The 19,955-nt window shown below is 36.6% G+C and overlaps 1 protein-coding gene across 2 annotated transcripts in view; it reads right to left on the reverse strand.

Annotated features, from left to right (window-relative positions):
- Positions 1–19,955, reverse strand: part of LOC123316834 (protein gooseberry-neuro-like) — a 98,983-nt gene that overhangs the window by 34,298 nt on the left and 44,730 nt on the right. Inside the window, exon 1 of one of the 2 annotated variants that reach the window (XM_044903085.1) lies at positions 359–655. The exons of the other annotated variant lie outside the window; for it this stretch is intronic. Coding sequence (XP_044759020.1) covers positions 359–395 — 37 coding nt within the window. The 5' untranslated portion in view covers positions 396–655. Of the gene's footprint in view, positions 1–358; positions 656–19,955 lie in introns of those variants that run through there. 2 annotated transcript variants of the gene reach the window in all.

A 19,955-nucleotide genomic window follows, 5' to 3' on the forward strand; every position in this document is an offset into this window, starting at 1 on the left:
GGGAATTTTTCTCTTGTTAAAACCTTCTATATATTATGAGGAAGGTTAATAAGAAAGAATAAAGTCCATTAAGCCGTTTTTACGTGATGCGATAACAACACAAAACAGGACTCGATTTTTATTTGTAAAGACTACTTGATCTGGAATGACCTTAATTCATAGACCTCAAATAGTTGAAATTGCGCAGTATTCCTATAGTTTTCCGAAAACTACAGGCCAAGAAACTCAAACCGTTTGATTGCATAAAAGTTTCTTGTTCAATCAATTGAAATAACAAACAGAAAACAAAGAGAATGATTAGCAACGCCACAAACAGATGACCACCGGACATTTAATCGAGTCCAGCTCCAACGGTTACCTTGATAAGGATATCCCCAAAACGGCTTCAGGTCCATGTCAAAAACGCCAACAACAACACAAACACCAGACTGGAATTATTGTTCCCGATTCGATTTACATTCGCGAAAAATCGATTCGGAATCTGTTTAACGATTCGTTCAATCCGCTATCGCCTTGCGTCAGGACTGGATGGGAGCCTTAATTTCTGGAAAAAATCCAACGAAATGTCGAATCATAATCTCCAACACCATTGGTCTGTCGACTATTCATAACCTATTGTGTTATGAGAGGTAATTATTGATAGTGAGCCGATGTACCATTGGATGGGTTTTTTCGAGCAGTGTTGGTACGACTGCCGTCTACGCCTTCTGGTGTACAGCGTGTTAAGTTGGATGCATTGCATGTGCTACGGGGCAGGGACTAGAGAGCTTTTGTGTGAAATGGGAGGGTCTAACCCATGGAACGGACCAAGTTTTCTGGCTTGTTCTATTCGCCGATAATGCAGCTGTACGAAGCTCATTTTGCTTGGGGTCCCAGGGAATTTACATACTGTTTGATGGTACAGGGGCGTGCTCGTTTTATTTCACCGTGAAAAGTTTCTCCATTATCACCCAATAAAGGAATGGGCAGTTTCTTTTCGTTTCTGCATTAACATAATACCGTGTTAGAATCATTCTCATCAAGAAACATTAAAGCCGCCGAATGAAATAAACACAACATTCGAGTAAAATAAGCAGCCCATTTACTGTATAGTCCATTCATTTTTTTAGAAGCAGTAGGTTGACCTTGAAAATTTGACACATTCCACATTGTATAGTACGAAAATATGAGGTTATGACGCTTGTCAACACATTTTTAGGTTCTGAATCAGCTCTATTTTGTGCGTTCTATATGAAGGTCTTAGTTTTTTCAGCATGTGAAGTGTTTGAAATTGAGATACGAATGTTTCGAAAACGAATGGTTTAAATGAAAAATTGACTACCTACGCCGAAATCTTTCAAATGAGTCAGCACTTATCCCATTCAAAATTTACGGTTTGGGGTTGTAACACTAAGGCCCGTTTGCACCAATCCCCCTTAAAATGAGTACTTAACTAAGCTTAGTTTGAAGTTAATGGACGCTTAATTTTATTGCCAGTTGCACGACTGCGGCTTAACAGAATCTTAAGTAAGGGGCCCTTAAGTTTTGATATCTAGTGATATTTCAGTTTTTTATTTTGGTGCAACTTCATTCTAGTCCAATAAAGCCTTTTCATTGGTTGGCCGGTTGCCGATGATCGTTGTCATTTCATTAAACTAACTTTATTGTCCTGTCAGTCAGTGTCAAGTAAACTATTATATTATTATCAAAGAGTGACAACTTTTTGTTGCTGAATTAGCATTATTATTGATAATGAAATGGATTGTCAAATAGGTACTTGACGTAATTAGAAAGACCACAGCAGTTCTGCAGCCAGCTTATGAGTTTAACAAATTATTTTAGGTTAGAATCCCTCCCTTAAATATCTAAGTGGTCATTACAGAAGCGCTTAAATTTAAGGTTAGCTTCAGCCATTTAAATGTCACTTAACAGTTGGTGCAACGTAATTTAAGTTAAGAGTTCATTTTAAGGGACACTTAACACTAAGTATATTTGGTGCAAACGGGTCTAAGGGTTGAAATGATATGACCGTGAATTTGGTCATAGAAGTGGAATAAGAGTATTAGTATTCTGCCTGTTTTCAGTAGCCCACTCTGTATCAACTGATTTTATGTATTCCTTATCTAGTTATTATAGTTTATCAGAGATCAGTGTTTTAGTATATTTATTTTGCTATGGAAAAATTTAATTATTGGTACATGATATTCAGATGCTTGAGAAGAGTTAATGTTGGTTATCGTCTTGGATTTAAAGTTGAAGCTTTCTGAATACTTAGTTTGGTCGAAAACCTGCATTGTCAGCGTGGTATGGTCGTAAACATAAAAAAATTAACCCGAAGATTAAATGCATATGATGCACTGGTTGGGAATGGGTATCTCTCGAAGGAATTAACGGATAATTACAAGAATATTAAATACTTCAGCAACAATCCTTTTGCATCAATGTAAGTCGAAAGAATTGAAGAAAGTTTCAAGGCAAGAGGAACTTCAGCTTTAAACAAAAATTTCACATGAATTAGCAGGACAAATGGCTCGTATTTATGGCTGTTTATTTTTAATACTTCGACATAATAATGATAATTAGATATATGCTTATTGATCTTTTGAAACATTTACAATGTATAAGACAAGTCAAATGAAAAATAGAAAAAATATTTTCTGGAACTACAATGACATTAATCGAAAATCTTGTAGTAGCATTTCGATCGCATTCGTTCACCCTAAAATAAAATTCTCTAATGCCACCACTTTTTTGTCATTTTCTTCATTCTCAATCTTTCAGATTGTGGAAACATTCAACTAAAATATAAGTCGTTTAGATTCAGATGAAACATTACAGAAATTCACTCACATTGAATATGTTCGCTACTGTCTGATATATTTTAGATATTACAATATCAGGGTTACCTACTATTTGAATGAGAGGACCTGAATTCTAAATAGCACCTCCTGAAACCCTGTCTTCTCTCTTTTTCAATCACTTTCGGCATTTTTGTTATATTAATTGATATTAGTTGTGATAACGGCGTTATAATATTAACGACAATTCATGAGTGCCAACCTTATTACTCCGTCCTAGTTACAAAAACTTGAGAAAATTTTTTCATGGCCAACCGAGTGCTGAAATAAAAGTGAATGGAGTATAGATATCCATTCGACTCATGGAGCGAAGAGTAGTGTCATGTTTTCATGAAGCTCATTTCATTATGTTCTTTCAAGGCAAATCATCCCTTAAATGTGCATCTCATGTTCTACTAGTATTCTCAGTTGAATGTTCAACCCTTAAACGAAGCATTGGTGCAAATGATCCGAACAAAACAACCGTATCGATTTCAATCTCCCAGGATCTGAGGGATTTTATGAATTCATAAATCGTTGCTTGGTGCCTTGTTGTTTGGAATTTTGCTCATATACACCCTCAAAGAACGATGATGATGGAAGCGTGTAAATGGTTATTTCATTTCGAGACAATGAAGGGTGTATTTCCGGTCCAAAATTTAAAGCGGAATTCGAATTCAACGAATCTCCAATTAGAATATTATGTTCGTTACGCTAAATTAATGTTAGAATGAAATTAATTTGAATATTTTTGGTATGCCCTGCAAAATATGAGAATATTGTGAAATCTAGCAAGGTAGATGATGAAGAACATCACGAGGGTCACAATTTTCCTATAAATGAGCAGAAGTAAGGATGAATACATTGAAATTCAATTGGATAACTCAAAGGACCCAAGATGCACTTTTTTGGAATTATTGAACTTGGATCTGCAAAGATTTTCTTTGGCAAGGGATGAAAGCTCGCTCTTCTAACACACTTCCCACTATAGATTACATAGCTCTATATATACAGGGTATTTCAAAACAATCCACCGTTTACAATGAGTCAAACAAGTTATCAGCATTTTACTGGTGTCACTTGAATTTTTATTTTGAACGGTCTTGAAATATTGTATTGTATTGAAACGAAGGAAAATCCATAAGTCATATCATTAATCTGAAATGTCGACAAATGGATGTTGCGTGAATCAAAAAGTACATTCGTTCAATCTAATCAAACACGAACAACAGCAATTAGTCTGAAATTAATCGAATAGCAGGCCAATCTGTTCGAGTCTTGTTGCTCGACTAGAAAGAATTGAGGTGTTAAGGTGTTAACTTCTCTTCCTTCACAGGATAATTGGTGTGACTGATTCCCTTAGCAATTATTCAAATACGACCGTATTCATTTCGTCACTTGTTGCGTAAGAGGAAATACAATCAAAAATGGAACGGCATAGCAAATTTACATTTGAATGGGATGTGTATCATTTTCCACTTTCGTTGTTCAACCACAGATATCGTGCATAATCAATTTGTTAGGATAGGTTATGTATTATGATTTTGGTGACATAATATAGTACTGAAATACGAGGTATAGGTACCTACGAGGTGTTAAAATATGATAATTTGGAGATTGTCTCATTATGTGGAGGGTTGTAAATAATTGACCAAGCAAATTGAAAACATATAGTCAGAAATATATGAACTTATTGAAGAGATAATCAAAAATTTGGGATTTTATCCAATCAATCTTCATGAGTTTAGCCTCAGCTTATACAGGATGAGTTTATGAATCGTACAGATATTTCAACCATAGATTCTTGAAGTCAAAAGAAACACTTCCTTTACCATTTTTTCCTGGATGGACTCGATTTGAAAGCTGTTGAAAAACCATGAAAAATATCGTTTTTAGTTCTATCTCACGAACGGTTTTATCGAATGAAATGAATTTCGGAATATAGTTTTTCATTCGTTTGATGAATCTTTTTCGAACACAAGATATCACCCACGTCTTTCAGTTTTCTCATTTTGATCATTACGTACCATAAAAATAACAAAAATTCAAAGAGCCCAACTCTTGAAACTAAGTTGGACGATCTCTAATGAAGATTTGAACGTTTGGTGGAATAAAAGTAGTCGTCACAGTTTCTCGTATAATGTGACGTTTTCGAGTAATTTGATGTTCAAAAACTAAAAAGTATCTATGAAATTTGAACAATTGGGTACTTTGACCGAATGCAACTATTTTCAAAAGATCCACAGATTCAGCTGGTTATTCTGAATATAATTTCGTTTTTCCAGGTGTGGCACAGCTCATTACCAAAACTCGAAATGGCCATATCTTCTTATCAGGGCCGAATCAGAAAAAAATGTATAGGAAAAATGTGTTTCTTTTGACCTCACCTGGTAAAATATTTGTACGAGTCAAAGACTCACCCTTTGTATGTATCGATTATTAAGGGTGATTTTTGTTTATGTCTTGAGTTTGTTCAATTTTTGTATTCTATAATTATGTGTATAACATTGTAAAATATTATGTCCGTATGATTGAATAAATAAATAAAATGAATAAATCATTTCAGCAACAGAGGATCTATTCATTTCATTTTCATTCTCATTGGTATTAAAAAAATTCCATCTTTCCACACTCCAACAAAAATATCTGAAAGTGTTGAATATGAAAATCTCGGTGGGTGTTTATCAAATCTAAAACGTGAGTGGCAGTCACAAATAGAAATCAGAAAATGTTGCTCTTAAACCCACATCCCTCCATACTATGTAATCAAAATAAATTCACATTTCCATGGATGAAGAATATATCAAACTAATGCGTCAAACATGTGGGTATAGTTAACCCTAATGAATAATGTGCGGTCGCCCCCTATTGAGTGCAGTAGCATCGGACAAGCACTGTTTTTCGACAGTTTTGCAAAGGCCCAATAGTCCTCTGTCAGAAAGTTGATGGAGTGCAATCCGCATTCAATGCAGTCCTCAGCTACCGTATTTATTTGTAATACGGTCAGAGAACACCGAACTTGACACATCCCCAGACACTCATCTTTTATCGGACATAAAGACCTTCGCTCCAACATTTATTTTTCCTTGGAGAGAAATGATTGAAGACCCTATACATGGTGGACTTCCACGAATTCTGTGACACGCGGTGATCTCGTCCTGTGTGTTTATTTCCGAATATACAAGGCGTTTTCGAAGACTTGGACATTATGAGGGACTCCTGAAGAAATTCATCTAAGCTGGACCAACACGACTAGAAAACTGCAGCTCATTTAACATTTAAGAGAAAGGGTCTCTCATAGACCCACATTCACAAAATGTCTGCTCAATTCACTTTCTGTTCCCCACAGTTTTGACACGAATTTTTCTCTTCTATCCATTCTCACCCTGTATATCAATCTGGTCGTGTAAATCGACGAACAAGTGCACTTCAAACTCGCTGATTTCTATCTATCAGGTTGTCTTCGAGGTGGGTCCACCGATTCTGTGAAATATGCCGCCAATATCAATGGTGATTGATTGAGATAAATATCTGATGTTCGTTAAACTTTCAATACCTACACGTAGGCAGAGCCGTTGTTGTCAGGTCCAACGTGAAAGCTTTGTGCGTTAGATATGGAGGAAACGTTTCCCTGTTGTCATTCAAAGGCTTCCCTACCCATTATAATCGCACATAAATGGCTTGAATATGGTGTGTAATGAAGCGACAAGAATTTATTTCTATCAATACACGATCTATTTGACCGCATATGTAGAGATGATGCAAAAAGATTCGTTAATTCGTTCTTATAAAACCTTAATATACTTATACGAGGATGTATTGATATCTAATTAGCCTAGACCAGTTCCATGGATAAAAAAAATATTGCGTTACCATAGCAACGAACAATAATTCATTAGAAGTGTCAGTGTGATTAAAAGAAAGAAGATGTATTTGAGCCATCATCGAGTACCTGTATATAAAAGGGTTAAGGGATAAGCAGATTTACGAAGATGTGCTTAATACCCTTGGTGATCAATGCCCTTCGTATGGACTGCAAGCTTCAAAAGAGGTAAATTTTCCATTGAAGATGATGACCGATCGGGAAGGCCAGTTTCTGTGTCAGTCCCCGAAAATATCGATGCAGTTCATGGACATGATTTCATCAGACCGTCGAATTAGGCTAAAACGGATATTTGAAGCACTGAATATTTCGTACGAGCGCGTTCATCATATAGTTCACGTCAATTTGGACATGAGAAAAATTGCTGCAAAAAGGATGCCCAAATGTTTGAATGTTGACCAAAAGCGTGCAAGGGTAGAAGCATCGCGTTCGATCTGTGCTCGATTTGAAAACGATGTAGACTTCTTAAAACGAATTGTTACTATGGATGAGACTTGGGTACATTTCTACGATCCAGAAACAAAGCAAGAATCGATGGAATGGCGACACTCTGGTTCACCAAGACCTAAGAAGTTTCGTGTCCAAAAATCTGCTGGAAAAGTTCTTGCTTCAGTTTTTTGGGATTGCCATGGAGTAATCATGATTGATTTTATGGATAAGAGTAGAACAATAACCTCAGATTACCATTCGACCTTACTGACCACTCTACGGGAAAAATTGAAGAGAAAAGACGCAGAAAGCTATCCAAAGGTGTTTCGTTTTGCAGGACAACGCCCCTACACACAAATCTCATTTTGCCATGCAAAAAATTCGTGATTTAGGTTTTGAATCACTAGAACACCTTCCTTATTCATCAGATTTTGCTCCATCCACCTATCATCTCTTCCCTCAACAGAAAAAAAGTTTAAAAGTTCGTAAATTTTCTTCCAACGAGCAGGTGATGAAAGCTGTGGAGGTCTGGTTTGCAGTGCAAGAAGAAACATTTTTTTGAAAGGTCTAGAGACGTTGCAGGTTCGCTGTAATGAATGTATTCAATTGCGAGGAGAATATGTTGAGTAATAAAATATTTCGACATTGAAATTTTGTTTGGTTCTATAGTAGGCTGAGAATTTTTCGACATATCCTCGTATGTATCAAGACGTGGTGCTAGATACTAATTTGTTGTGCAAAAATTAAAAAGTATCTGTGGAATTTGAAAAATTGGGTACTTTGGCTGAATACAACTCTTTTTAAAAGATCCACAGTTGCATGTGTAGTGTCACAGATTAAGCTAGTTTTTCTGAATGTAATTTTGTTTTTTCAGGAGTGGCCACATCTTTTTATCAGGGCCGAATCGCAAAAATGGTGTAGGTATAGGAAAAAGTGTTTCCTTTAACATCAAGAATCTACCTACGATTAAAATATTTGTACGAGTCAAAGACTCACTCTATATAGAAGTTAATGTCATCATTGTTCACATTTTCGGAAGAAGAAGTAATTCAAGTAAAGACATCTGTTAAGCCGCAGAACAACAACTTTTCAAAATTTCAAAGCCTTCTTGACGAAGAATTTTTTTGAACGTACGTTTTTTTGAAAGTCATAAACAAGAATCCTAGCTTCATCATCCCACCAACAGTTGACAAGGCCACAACGTGATTGTAAGCAGGTCTTAAGAAATAGTAACTCAAACAAATCGCAAGAAGTCCTAATGCTACAGTGTCTGCTCGTAATAAAGCAATATTGCCAATTATGATGTCAAGATCTCTGCTGTCGCCATATCTTTTCTCCTGATGTTCAGGTCAGCTCGTTTTATAACCAACACTTTTCAAAAATTCAAGTCGATTGGTATTAAATCAGTGTACCTTGAGGTCTAATCCACCGAGCTCCTACAACCAATGAAAACCCCTGAAGAATCTGTCAAATTTTCCCAAATTTGAAAATGGTTTCCAGTAATGTTAATCTACCAACCTTAATCGTTATATAGAAAGCTTCTCCTACGCCGCTGACGCTTAGACCGAGGCTCATCTACCAGCTAATTGCTCTCGGATGAGGAAATTGTCAGTTTTAAGACCGCGTGGCGTAACATGGAAAAACGATATACCAATCACTAACCTCGGGGTTGTAGTTGAGAACCGAGAAATCGCAATGAGTATCTCATCGCGCTCGCTTACTAATTGACTTTACCCGAATCTATTCCACGTGTGTCGCCTTTGCGATTTTTAGCGGAACCGGCAAAAAATAGGAATCCCGCGGTTGGTTAGGTGGAACGGGAAAATTTCAGTTCTCATGACTGTCATCTGTCATCGGGGAACGGTTTTCTATGGCCGGATGTTAGACGTCATCGGCTCGCGGCCAATCGGCGAAGGTCTGATGCGTGACGTCGAATTGACATATAGAGAAACGAACCATTTACTGAAATGTGGCACCAAGCTATGATTTTATCTTGGAACATAGTACAAGGAATGGAAAATAAGCATTTGTTGTTGTCCAAAGAATGGGGTGGAATAGTTGACTGAGAAGCATCGAATGTGTGTACCCCAACAAAAGATTCATAGCACTGCATTAGCCATTTCATGTATTACTATTGATTTAATGATTTTAAGACCATTTCGGAATGACACAGCCCTGCAAGATATCACCAGAGCGATTCTCTTTCCGTTACTTTTTTTTTTGGGACTTTTTCCCTTCTATGTGCCTCTTCTATGCCGTTCTTGTGCCTTTTTTCATGGGCTATATAGGATTATCTTTGAATTGATGACGTGGCAGGTAGTGCTTCCACGCTTGAGAGGAAGGAGGAAGGGGTGATCCCCAAGGTTCTATTCTGGCGACCATAATTTTAAACTAGAAGGTTTAAGAAATCGATTTTATGTTTTCATGTGGAAGCCTAAGCAATGCTGAAAGTATCAACCGTATTGGAAACATATACTCATTCATTCATTCATTTCTGTATCCCGTTACCGGGAATAAATCTGCAAAAAGACATACAAAAAGAACAGACTTATAATTTCTTAGGGCTAATTGCGACTGTGTGCCCTCCTGTGACTGAAGAGACCTAACCGTGACCTACAGATCCTTCCACACTCCGGGCATGGATAGTCACCAACCAGATCTGACCGCCGCTGTATTCTTCTCGAGTCTCCATTACAAATGTGCACCACAGACCTCCACTGTGACCTGTCCAACGCTAGTTGTTCCCAGTTATGATTGGCATCAACTGATTTTAGGGATTGATGTGTATTCTTCAACCGCTTATACTGACCCCCCTGGTTTCCGGGCTCCCTCTGTCAATTCGCCATATAGAGCTATTTTGGGGAGTCTTGTGTCTTGCATCCTCAGAATGTGGCCGCTCCATCAGAATCGAGTCCTCGTTACTTGAGTCTCAATTGTTGTACAACTCGCGCGTTGCAAGACTTCTGCATTCGAAACTTTGTGGAACCGTCTGATGTGCAATTTCTGTCTTAGATGACGTTGTTGCGCTTGTTCAAGCTGTTTAATATGTCGCCTGTAGGGCGTCCAGCTTTCGCTTCCGTAAAGAAGCGTTGGAAGGACGACTGCTTTGTAAACAGCTGTCTTAGTCTTCAGATTGAGGTTGTGATTTTGAAACACTCTGACCTTTAGCTTCCAGAAAGCCCGTGATGCCGAATTGATACGGTTGTATATTTCCGTGTCTAGGTTAGCCCTAGTATTTATGAAGCTTCCTAAGTATTTGAACTACTCGACCTGTACCAGAGTTCCGTACTCCAGGCTGATATCTGTTTGAAGGCTTTCTGGTGGACCTACCAGGATTTTGGTTTTGTCAATATTGACTGATTTTTAGACAGAGGAGCAAATAAGTCATTTTAAGGTGTCTCCTTGCTTATTCTTGACCCAAAAGATCGAGATTTTCATAATCCATTTCATTGACTAATAATAATAAACCTAACCAATGCTGATTACAGAACCGAAAATCTCAATTGAATCTGACGAATGGGTAAAACAGAAGATATCGCAGATTGAATTTTGAAATTTCAACGATGATGCCAATCTAAACTATGGGAGATAGTAGTAGTAGCTATCAAAATGGCTCTCAATAGACTCAGCGAATTCGAAAACCTATATTTTCGTACCAAACTTTCATAATATATCTGACACTGTTTAATATAAAATCGAATATTTTTTTTATATCACTTTGAAAAGCCCTCAATAGAACTCTAAAGGGATTGAGTTCATGCCTGTTTCAGCACAGCGTCTTGAGCATTAGAAAAACAATAATGTATTTGACCTATATTTGTAGAACATCGAAACTTATATGTAAACCTCCACATGTGCCACGTGTTCTTATCAACTTTTGCAGTTGAAACTTCACTTGATGTACACAACCACCAAATTCTACGTGCTCCAGTTTGCATCAAGTCGAATTAACGGAACAATGAAGGCATTCTCTTGGGAAACACACAGACAATGCAGATCCTGGTATTTCACACTACACTAAGCTCATCGGAGTTCGCTATTGCTCACATAGTTCAAGGAAATTCTTCATGCTTTATGAAGGAAATTGATAGCTTCTATCGAGAGCTTCTGTCTGAGAAGTGGTTTGTAAAGTGGGATGTTAGTTGAAGTCCCTCTGAAGTTTATCGAGTTATAAATGGATGTGGCAGTGCGAATACTCGTGGATTTTTGTCATCTTTGAGTGAAAAGTGCGAACTGTTTTGTTTCTTTGTCAGGTCACGAATTTCCTGATCCAGTATACTACGAAAGCGCTGAAGGGCCACACAAAAAAATAATCCAAATGTTTAATTCCAACTTGCTAAGTCAGAATTCTGAGATACAAGTAGGAATTCTGAATTACAAGTCGGAATTCTGAGATACAAGTCGGAATTCCGACTTGCAAGTCAGAATTCTGAGATACAAGTCGGAATTCTGAGTTACAAGTCGGAATTCTGAGGTACAAGTCAGAATTCTGAGATGCAAGACAATAGTGGGGCTAGAATTGGTCGAATGCTTTGTTGCATTCGATTGTTGTCGAATCATGTGAGCAAAATGCCCTCTGTAGAGCAGATTTGTCTCATTTAAGGCATGTATAGGCACATTTGGACCCTTAATCTACGCCTACCCTATATCTTTTCTTTCAAAAGTTTTAATGGACGTTATTGATTCTGACAAGCTCACAGAGCTTCTGAGGGGTTCGTCGTAACCTACGGGGAATCAGGATAATATGATAATATATAATATATCTGTAGTATCCTAGTATATCCATATATGCTCGTAGAGTGACAATAAGTCGATCGCTTCTTCGTGTTTTGACACGATTTCCTAAGGCCTATCGCGAGCACTTTTTAGGAAATTCTAAAGACTAAAGGCCAATTTCATAATCAAACTTAAAGCCCCTTCAATTTTAAAGCTTTCCTTTAACCCTACTGAAACTCAGACTAAACGAAACTTAAAGTGACTTTGAACTTTATTATGAAACTGGATGTAGCAATTTCGATAAAGTGCTCGAATCACTAACCACTAAGAAAGGTTTTGAAAAGTTTCCAGGAGCATAATTCTCGGGATTACAAAAATACTCCAAGTGCTTTCGAAAGCACTGGGCACGAAGCTTTGGGAGAGCTCAGCTATGGTGCACCGAAGAGAAAAATAGAATATCATTTCATTAATCCAAAATTCCTCCAAGAAGCCAAAAACACATTCACGGATCAAATGCAAAAAAACAAAAGTCATCAGACCTATTTTAGCCCTCCTTCTGCCTTGCATCTCAAAATTCCGACTTGTACCTCAGAATTCCGACTTGTATCTCAGAATTTCGACTTGTATCTCAGAATTCCGAGTTGTACCTCAGAATTCCGAGTTGTATCTCAGAATTCCGATTTGTATCTCAGAATTCCGACTTGTATCTCAGAATTCCGAGTTGTACCTCAGAATTCCGAGTTGTATCTCAGAATTTCGACTTGTATCTCAGAATTCCGAGTTGTACCTCAGAATTCCGAGTTGTATCTCAGAATTCCGATTTGTATCTCAGAATTCCGACTTGTATCTCAGAATTCCGAGTTGTACCTCAGAATTCCGAGTTGTATCTCAGAATTCCGAGTTGTACCTCAGAATTCCGAGTTGTATCTCAGAATTCCGATTTGTATCTCAGAATTCCGACTTGTATCTCAGAATTCCGAGTTGTACCTCAGAATTCCGAGTTGTATCTCAGAATTCCGATTTGTATCTCAGAATTCCGACTTGTATCTCAGAATTCCGACTTGTATCTCAGAATTCCGACTTGTATCTCAGAATTCCGACTTGCATGTCGGAATTCTGACTTGTATCTCAGAATTCGGAGTTGCAAGTCAGAATTCTGACTTTACATCTCTGTAAAAGAGCTGCAGATGTGTGTAGTGTCACAGATTTAGCTAGTTATTCTGAAGGTAATTATGTTTTTCCAGGGGTGGCACAGCTCATTATGAAAACTCGAAATGGCCATATCTTTTTATCAAGGCCGAATCAGAAGAAATGGTATAGGAAAAAAGCGTTTCCTTTGACCTCAAGAATCTACTGTTAAAATCTTTGTACGAGTCAAAGGCTCACACTGTATGTGTATAGTTGTTTGATTACAAGAAAGAGAAGGTTTTTGATGTTTCAATAAGAGTTTTCACGAAGTCATCAAGAGCCATACTTCTGACGTTTGTAAGTCTTATGGATTGATGCCAGTGATTCAAATTTAGACTACTTTCAATCTTGTTATCCTTGCCTATTTCATTGAGTTCATGAGTTTCCTTCAGCAGTATCATATCATCTTGGAATGAGAGCTATGCTTTGATACAAATCGCTTAGTCACGTCTCTAACAGTTTCTGTCTATGTTCATTTCAACGCATCTTTCTTTCAGCTGATTAGAGTGCCTTAATGGATGGGCTCAGCTTTGGTTACTTCTCTGCTTCTTTCGAAGAAGAGAATCATAAAATTTCAAAACGAACGCCAATCAACCCCTGCTTTTCTGTCATAGGACAGATCCTGGTGCCATCACTTCAACCATCGCCAAGGCTCGTTCAAAAAAACAATCGATCGACGATTGTTTGCACGCCCATGCTCAGCGGACAACAACCCAAAGAAAACAACAAGACTGCTACGATGGAGCAACGAGGGAGTTTGAAGAAAAGTCGGCTTCGCATAAAGCACAATAATACCTTGGCGTTTAAAGTTCCAAAGGGGCCGCATAGCTCCGGGCAGCCAGAGTGCTACAGCGGGTCTTTTCTACGCGCGGACGCCTTTGCAAGATTGGACATCCGAGAATTCCATATGTGCCGATGATTATTCTTGGATGTGACCTCATTACGGTTAATGTTATGCTACCAGGAGGTGGACTTTGGCTGGCTCCTCGGGTTCTTGCGGGCTTTCAGGTCTTGATCGTCGAGAAGACGTACCAGGTATACAGGGTGAAGAAGGTGAGGCTTTGTATAAAACTTTCAAAATGACGAATTGGAAAAAAAATTGAAAATTTTTAAAAGAAACTTTTCTCCTGATGACTGAATGAAGAATATGGTAAAAGAAGACTTACCTATGATAAAAGTGTAAAAAATTGAATATCAGTAAAAAAAACAATAACATAACATAATTCATTGATACTGTAAGACAATTTCTGTTTTGATAATGGATCTACGTTTTCGTGGACCCTGTATATAATATGGTTATTCACAAGGAAAATTTGTCGTGTATCATTTATTGTCTAGACACAGTCCAAATTTGAATCAATAACATAGAATAGGGACGGAGCTATAGTACTTCAGGTAAGTACCTCAAACTGTCAAAATATTAATAAAAACTCAAATTTCTCGAAAACCGTTGAGAATTCAGACAAAGTTGTGTTATCAAACTCATGTTAAAATTGAACAAGGAATCCAAAAATATAGAAATATATAGGGTGTTCCATTTAAAATAACAAAGTTCATAGCTGTGCAGAAGAAACGAAACACTTTGAATAGTTTTAAATAATTTTAGGAGATGCTCTAATTGAAAAGAGGAAAGTTTTATTTGAAACTCTTTTTTGTAAAATTAATAGAATTGGAGTAATCGACCGCTGCCCTATGGCGCGGACACCCTGTATATTCGTGTAAATTATTCACAAATTTCTTTCACAATTGCCATCACGATCTACTTGTTCGTTGTTCCAACCCTCCAACAATCTTATTCGACCTAAAAATGGGGTGAAATAGGGTAGCAATCATAGCACTTCGTCAATAAAAGAACTTTCAGTAAAGTGTCGCAATTTTCGACAAGATTTTTTTCTAGAACTCGTATGTACTGAACCATTGTGAAAAAGGTCGATCCAGCCATGCTGGAAACTTGAAATTTACTGCAATTTAGTCATTATTCCAGGGGTTATAGCACCGTCATCTTGAATATTTCATATAGGCAATTTTTGGTGAAATGACTCGTTCCAATTACTCCTACCTTCTGTCAAAAAATGGTTAAATTTTGAAAACACCCCGTATTCAACCCCTAAGTATATCAAAAGTCGATCTGTCAGTAAATGCATAAGTCACCACCGATCTCCACCCAAGGAATCCACCAACTCCACCACTTCAATTTCAGAATAGGAAGACAAATAAGACTCGAGCTGAAATTCCCCACAGATTGACCCAGTTGAAACCCCAGAGAGCGATCTGCCATGCGGACAGAAATTAGGTACCCTAAGGACCGTCGACTTGTTTAAATTGCCTTCCAGAGGTCTTCGAAAAGGATCATTCCTTTCGGAAGTCCTATAAAATATTCGAGTTTTCCGAGAGCTACACAATGCCGGATCTTGAAGTGCTTGTAAGCCAATAATGGCGACCATTTACAGCCGAACTCTTATCTATGGTCTGAGAATTGTCAATGTCAACAGGGTCGATGTGTCTAGATCATGCATCGCTCCTTTGATTAGTTTAAGTTATAGCAAAGATTATAGAGTAGAAAGATAGGAAACGAAGCGACTAAAGTGATGTGAGCGCCATCTGTGTTTCAAATGTGTTTTTAAGGCCCTTAGACTGGTTAAAATTTTAATTCGTATGAAATTTTGCGAGATGTCAGAGTCAGATGGCCATTTTGATCAAACAGGTTTTGAATGTTGTGGTTCTCGTATCCATAGACAACCTCGTATCGCCTTTTGTTTTTCAAGCCCGTTCTAGTTGCTAATTAATGAAATTTGTGTCTGATTTCTTAGCGAAAACCTCAGAATATCGTTCGAAAATTGTATGGTGAAGAACTGTGGATCAAATAAAGGGAATGTAAGTACTAAAACTGGTAACATGTGACTCGGTCATTCATTGATTTTTATTTTCACTGCTACCAAGTGGATAAAATTTTCAGGGCGTAAAGGCTACTACCGACTACACCATGTGCAATGAACATTTTACTGCAAGTCGATTGAGATCTGTTCATCCACGTAAATTGTTGTATGCAGGAAGCATCCCTTGAATGAAGGGCTCATTTAGGGGAAATTATGACTTTTATACGTCCATTCGAAGATTCTCAATTGTCTTCAATATATTCAGAAATGCAAAAGTTTTATGGATTTCGATTTGACAAACGGCTTACTGTCAAATTGTTGTTCGGAAAGACCAAGTTTCATGAAACCTTCTGTGAGTGTTTTGTTCATTCATCAATCAATTCGTATATTGTGTCATACAGAGACCATACCATGAAGAAATCATAAAAAAGCATGAAGAAATTATACTGACGGGCTTGAATGCAGGTCTTGTATACCTCTGTAAGGTTTTTTTCAATTGTGGTTCTGAAAATTTTGTAAATAATATGTAAGTAACAGAAATGTGTATCCTATGACGGTAAATTGAATATTGGTTCATATCAATTTCTGATATAAATTGTACAAATTCAACTCAATTCATTAATTCAAAACGTTTTCACAGAAAAAACAACTTTGACGTACCTATAGCAGATAATCATATAATACTTTTGTATCCTTGTCAAAGCTCTATTCGTTATCCATAATTTAAAATATTTGTAAATTTTTTATAGATTGCAAATAAAAATTTATCACATCCAACAGCGTATTTCATTGATACCAATCGATTCCAAACAATGTTCAGATGGAAACTAACATCATGGTCACAAAACAAAACCATCCTTTTGTTTTGTCGCTCAGGATGTTTGTTTTCTGGTCTCAACAAGGTCAATATTGAAATTCAATACAAGGAATAGAATTCGAATTTCGCGCCCCTCAATTATAAAACAGAAAACTGTTAGTAAACAGTTTTTCAGTATCGATAATACGTTTTCAGCGCCATCTCATTGTCAAATGTGTTTTCACTGGCCAAAATGTAGTCGGTTTTTAGTACTAGCTATATGAGGGCGTTTCCTACCTTTCTACTCTATAATCTTTGGGTTATAAGTGGGTTTATAGGTAAGGTAACATGACATTTGCCATAATGGCGTAGTATGACAAAAACGTCGAAATTTTTATACCTTGAGAAATCTGTTATATCATAATTGAATTATGTTTTCGATGATTCATCTATCATTAAGCTATCCGGTTAGTTGAATTAACGTTTCCCATAAACCGTTAAGAAGTTTAATGTGATCACAGTTATTTGCTTCGAAGAAGGAACAAGACACTTATCCTTTTTCCATCAGTTTTTTAAGACAAATAAAGAGTTGCCTTGTGGGCGTTCTTCACTATTCCCCATAAACTTATATTATATTCGATTTGTGTAATTCGAATCCAATCGAATAATCGATATGACGTTATGAAATGTAGATTTGCTGATGGGGATAAAAAAAAAGATAGGAAAGTACCTACTCAATTCTGGAATGCGCAATCGGCAGTAAAAATCAACATAATCCATCCAGCGTAATTGCGGAATAATCTTATGAATCATTTCGAAAAATAATCATTTTTACTGCCAACATAATGAAACTCGGGAGAAGGGATTTTGTCTTGAGAGTTGCATTGACCGACTCTGACTCACTACCTAATTAACACTTAAATTAATCTTTATTATTAGTTCTTTTATGTCCCGGCAAGAAATTGCTCTCTTGGGAACCAAAGCTCCGCGCAATAGTGAACATCTCCGATCTCTCTGTATCCGTGAAATTTGCAAATTACGCCTTGAAATACTGAAAATCGCGGTTTTTTTCCTTTCTCGGACTGACCGGATAAGCAATACGTGCGCAGGATAATGGATGACACCTATTAAAACTCGCGCATTAAATCTGCTGATAATGCTGTGGAAAACCATCTTAATATATCTTGAACAGAGTCCCATCTTCCTCTATAGGAAGAGGTATATTATTTGAATGTATAGCCCATGTACGTACGTCCAGAAAAAATTAACAAAAACATTAAAAAAAGTTCCAAAAAAACGAAAAGAAGGAAAAACGGGCAAAAACCTCTTTCGAACAGGTAAGAGATAAAAGAATGTATGATTAAAGACATGATTATCTGTATTCAAACAGTCTAACATTCAGTGGGTTATATAGTAGATCATGTAGCTAAATAGACTGAGTGCCAGAAGCATTTTTCATAATCTTCGAAAATATTCTGTTAAATTGTTGCCCTTCTATACAGGGTGAGTCTTCGACTCGTACAAATATTGTAACAGTAGATTCTTGAGGTCAAAAGAAACACTTTTTTAATATACCATTTCATCCGATTCGGCCCTGATAAAAATATATAGCCATTTGAACATCTGAACAAAATTACCTTCAGAATAACTATCTAAATCTGCGACACTACACATCTGTAGATTCTTTAAACAGAGTTGTATTTAGCCAAAGTATATACATATTCAATTTTTCAAATTTCTCAGATACTTTTTAATTTTTGAAGATCAAATTACTCGAAAACGGCTCATTATAGAAGAAAATATGAGGAATACTTTTAGTTTGCAAAGCCCTCAAATATTCATATGATAGCGTCCAACTTACTTTCAAGAGTTGGGTTCTTTGAATTTTTGGTATTTATATGGTACGTAATGGTCATAATGAGAAAACTGGGTGATATCTTGTGTTCGAAACAGATTGTTCAAATAAGTGAAAAACTATATTTCGAAATTCATTTAATTCGATATAACCGTTTGTAAGATAGAACTAAAAACATTTTTTCATGGTTTTCCAACAGCCTGTATCTTTTAAACCCAGCCTATTCGGGAAAAATGGTAAGGGAAAATAGTGTTTCTTTCGACCCCAATAATCTACTGTTGAAATATTTGTACGAGTCAAAGACTCACCCTGTATATACGGACCTATTTTGTGACGTATTTTATACCTAAACTCTCGTATTGTTTGAAAAAAATGAATGAAGAAGAGACATATATTTTTCCATCCACTTTCGCACTCTCAGTAAAGGTTCTTCAAGTACCAAATGTCAGAAAGTTCAAATAGTCACATTATGATATATAAATTATCATTTCTGAAAATAAATTATTTCAAAAACCATTGAAAATGACAATGTATTGCTCAATATTGTTACCCATTCCAAGTTTACCATAAATCATAGTATTCATTTTGATTTTTGTGGTAATAAAATAAAATGGGTGGTCTGATGCTCAAGATAATTTTGAAGAAGACAAATTTACAATTCTAACCTGATAAATAGATTGTAAGTACGTTAATTTACCGCAGTAATTGTAATCAGTCAATAAACCTATAAATGATGGGAAAAATATGATATACATGAAAAAACTTATTAATACGTAAACTCTTAAAATTAATATATTGATTAAATAAGGCATATTTTTGGATAAAATGAGATAAAATATCTAATATGAAACCACAGTGAATTAAGAATATCAGAATGAAGCCATCTCTGGATCAAATAAATATGTAGGTACTAGGCAAAATCAGTTTTGGCATTAACAGACTATTAAGTATTAATTATTATAACCACCTAAAATTGATTCTTTCAGATGCAGATTTTATACTAAGACGAATTAGGGAATCCACTGGAGATCAACAGCTCGTAAAAAAGCACTAAACTAAAAGCTTATAACTGTATAGAAATACCAGAACTTCACCTATGAACTGGAGGATATCTTAATTTTTACTCATTTTGTAACGACCAGTTGATGGTTAAATAATTTAATTCTCTATGACGATAGTTTAGTGTCTGAAAATCAGGGGGTCGTAGGTTCGAGTCCTGCTCTGGGAGGTACTTTTTTCAAAATTCAATTCTTGTTTGCATTCCGTTAAAAACTGACATAGATAGGTATGTGGCTCACGGAAAATTTTAGGAAACATTTCTAGATGAGGGGCACAAAAGAGTCAGCTCTGACCTGACCACATTTTGAAGCTTAAATCTTCCTCTAGTGTCATTTTT

This window comes from Coccinella septempunctata, chromosome 7 (genome assembly GCF_907165205.1).
Source record: "Coccinella septempunctata chromosome 7, icCocSept1.1, whole genome shotgun sequence".
Lineage (NCBI taxonomy): Eukaryota > Metazoa > Arthropoda > Insecta > Coleoptera > Coccinellidae > Coccinella > Coccinella septempunctata.